The sequence below is a fragment of the Suricata suricatta genome, unplaced genomic scaffold (assembly GCF_006229205.1).
Source record: "Suricata suricatta isolate VVHF042 unplaced genomic scaffold, meerkat_22Aug2017_6uvM2_HiC HiC_scaffold_2688, whole genome shotgun sequence".
Taxonomy (NCBI): Eukaryota; Metazoa; Chordata; class Mammalia; order Carnivora; family Herpestidae; genus Suricata; species Suricata suricatta.
Genome location: NW_021872525.1, coordinates 1 through 1,616, shown reverse-complemented (window position 1 = coordinate 1,616; position 1,616 = coordinate 1). Strand labels below are relative to the sequence as shown.

The 1,616-nt window shown below is 53.2% G+C and overlaps 1 protein-coding gene across 1 annotated transcript; it reads left to right on the top strand.

The window, feature by feature from the left end:
* Positions 1 to 58: 58 nt before the first annotated feature.
* Positions 59 to 1,090, top strand: LOC115284935 (actin-related protein 2/3 complex subunit 1A-like). The gene is made up of 2 exons (XM_029931379.1): positions 59 to 658; positions 870 to 1,090. Exons 1-2 carry the CDS (start codon positions 440 to 442, stop codon positions 1,065 to 1,067), a joined length of 417 nt encoding a protein of 138 aa, XP_029787239.1. The 5' UTR covers positions 59 to 439; the 3' UTR covers positions 1,068 to 1,090.
* Positions 1,091 to 1,616: the final 526 nt, after the last annotated feature.

Here is a 1,616-nt window from a genome sequence, read left to right as displayed (position 1 = left end):
GTGCCTGGCAGAAAAAAGAGAATAGACTCTTCCAGATGTTTGTGCCCACTCTCTGGGAGCCCAGGGTGAGCACTGGCAAGGAGAAGATGGCAGCACAAGACGTTCAGTCGTGACAGTGACAGGAAGCGTGCTAGGTGGTCAGAAAGGAGAAGCCACATTAGGGTGAAGAAGTCCAGGAAAGCTTCATGGAGGTGATCAAATTAGAGCTGAGCTTCAGAGACCCGGGTGGACTTTGGATAACCATGTGGGTATAGGATGTGTGAGCAAAGGCAAAAACCTAGAAAGAATAAGGGCTCACTGAGGACCGTGCTGTAGACCAGTCTGTCATGAGTGGGGGGCCCCAGAAGCAGGTGGGGCCCAGGCCAGAGAGGGCCAAAGGCTTCTGTTTCTGCGGGTTGCCCCAGGCCTGTGTCATGTTTAAGATTCCGGATTTCTGAAAATGGAGGTCCTGGGGCTCCTTTTAAGCATGTTTGTTTATACTGCCCGAGCGCCCCTGAAAATGGGTCCATTGTCATCTTCTGTGTCTATAAAGAAGCTGCATGGCCTGTTCTGTGTCAGTTTAACAATTGTTCTTGTGTTCAGGGTCTCAACTCTGAAAACGGAGTTCCTGCCCCTGCTGAGTGTGTCGTTTGTCTCGGAGAACAGCGTGGTAGCTGCTGTAAGTTTCCGCCTCATTTCCCCTGGTGGCACACTGCACGTACTTCTCCGGACGGGAGCAGCGCGGGCTCTGTGACTTGCTGCACTCACCCAGACCAGCGCAGCCTTTGAGAACAGTTGGCCTAAGGGTGGGAGACGCCTGTGGCGGTGACCGTTCTGCTCGGGGGCTTGTAGGTGGATCTGCTCAGGGCATGACTAATGTCTTGTTTCAGGGCCATGACTGCTGCCCGATGCTCTTTAACTACGATGACCGTGGCTGCTTGACCTTCGTCTCCAAACTAGACATTCCAAAACAGAGCATCCAGCGCAACATGTCTGCCATGGAGCGCTTCCGCAACATGGACAAGAGAGCCACGACTGAGGACCGCAACACGGCCTTGGAGACGCTGCACCAGAATAGCATCACGTAGGTACCATCCAGCCACCTGCGTGTCCCTGGAAGCCACCTATAGCCAGGGCCCTGATCATCTGTACAGAAGCATTTAGGTGACCAAGATACTTTTCTGCCTCCTTATTTCCTGGCTGGGTCTCTGTGAAGTTGGGTGCGCTGTGTGTCCAGACATTCCTTCAGGAACAAGAGCAGGGACAAGTCTGTGGCCTCCCGACTGTGGGCTCTTATTATCAGCTTGTGACAGTGAACCGCCCCCACCTAGTCGTTCTGTTCTTTGAGGTGCAGATAGCAGGAGGCACCCCCCGCCCCTCAGGAGGTGCACCAGTCTCCCTACCACCACGGTGTGAGCTGGCTCCTCCTGGGGTCGCATTCCTGGACCCTGATGAGAATGAGAGGAGACCTTCCTGAACGTCCCATTTCTCTCCTAGTGAGCACAGGGCGGGATCACTGTTCATCCGCTGTTTGCAAAGGTAACTCTGGCTGTCATTCCAGCCGGGATTTCCAATCATGCACACTGGTCAAAAGATCATTTAGTGAAAGAAATAGTTATTTGATATCATATGGTAAA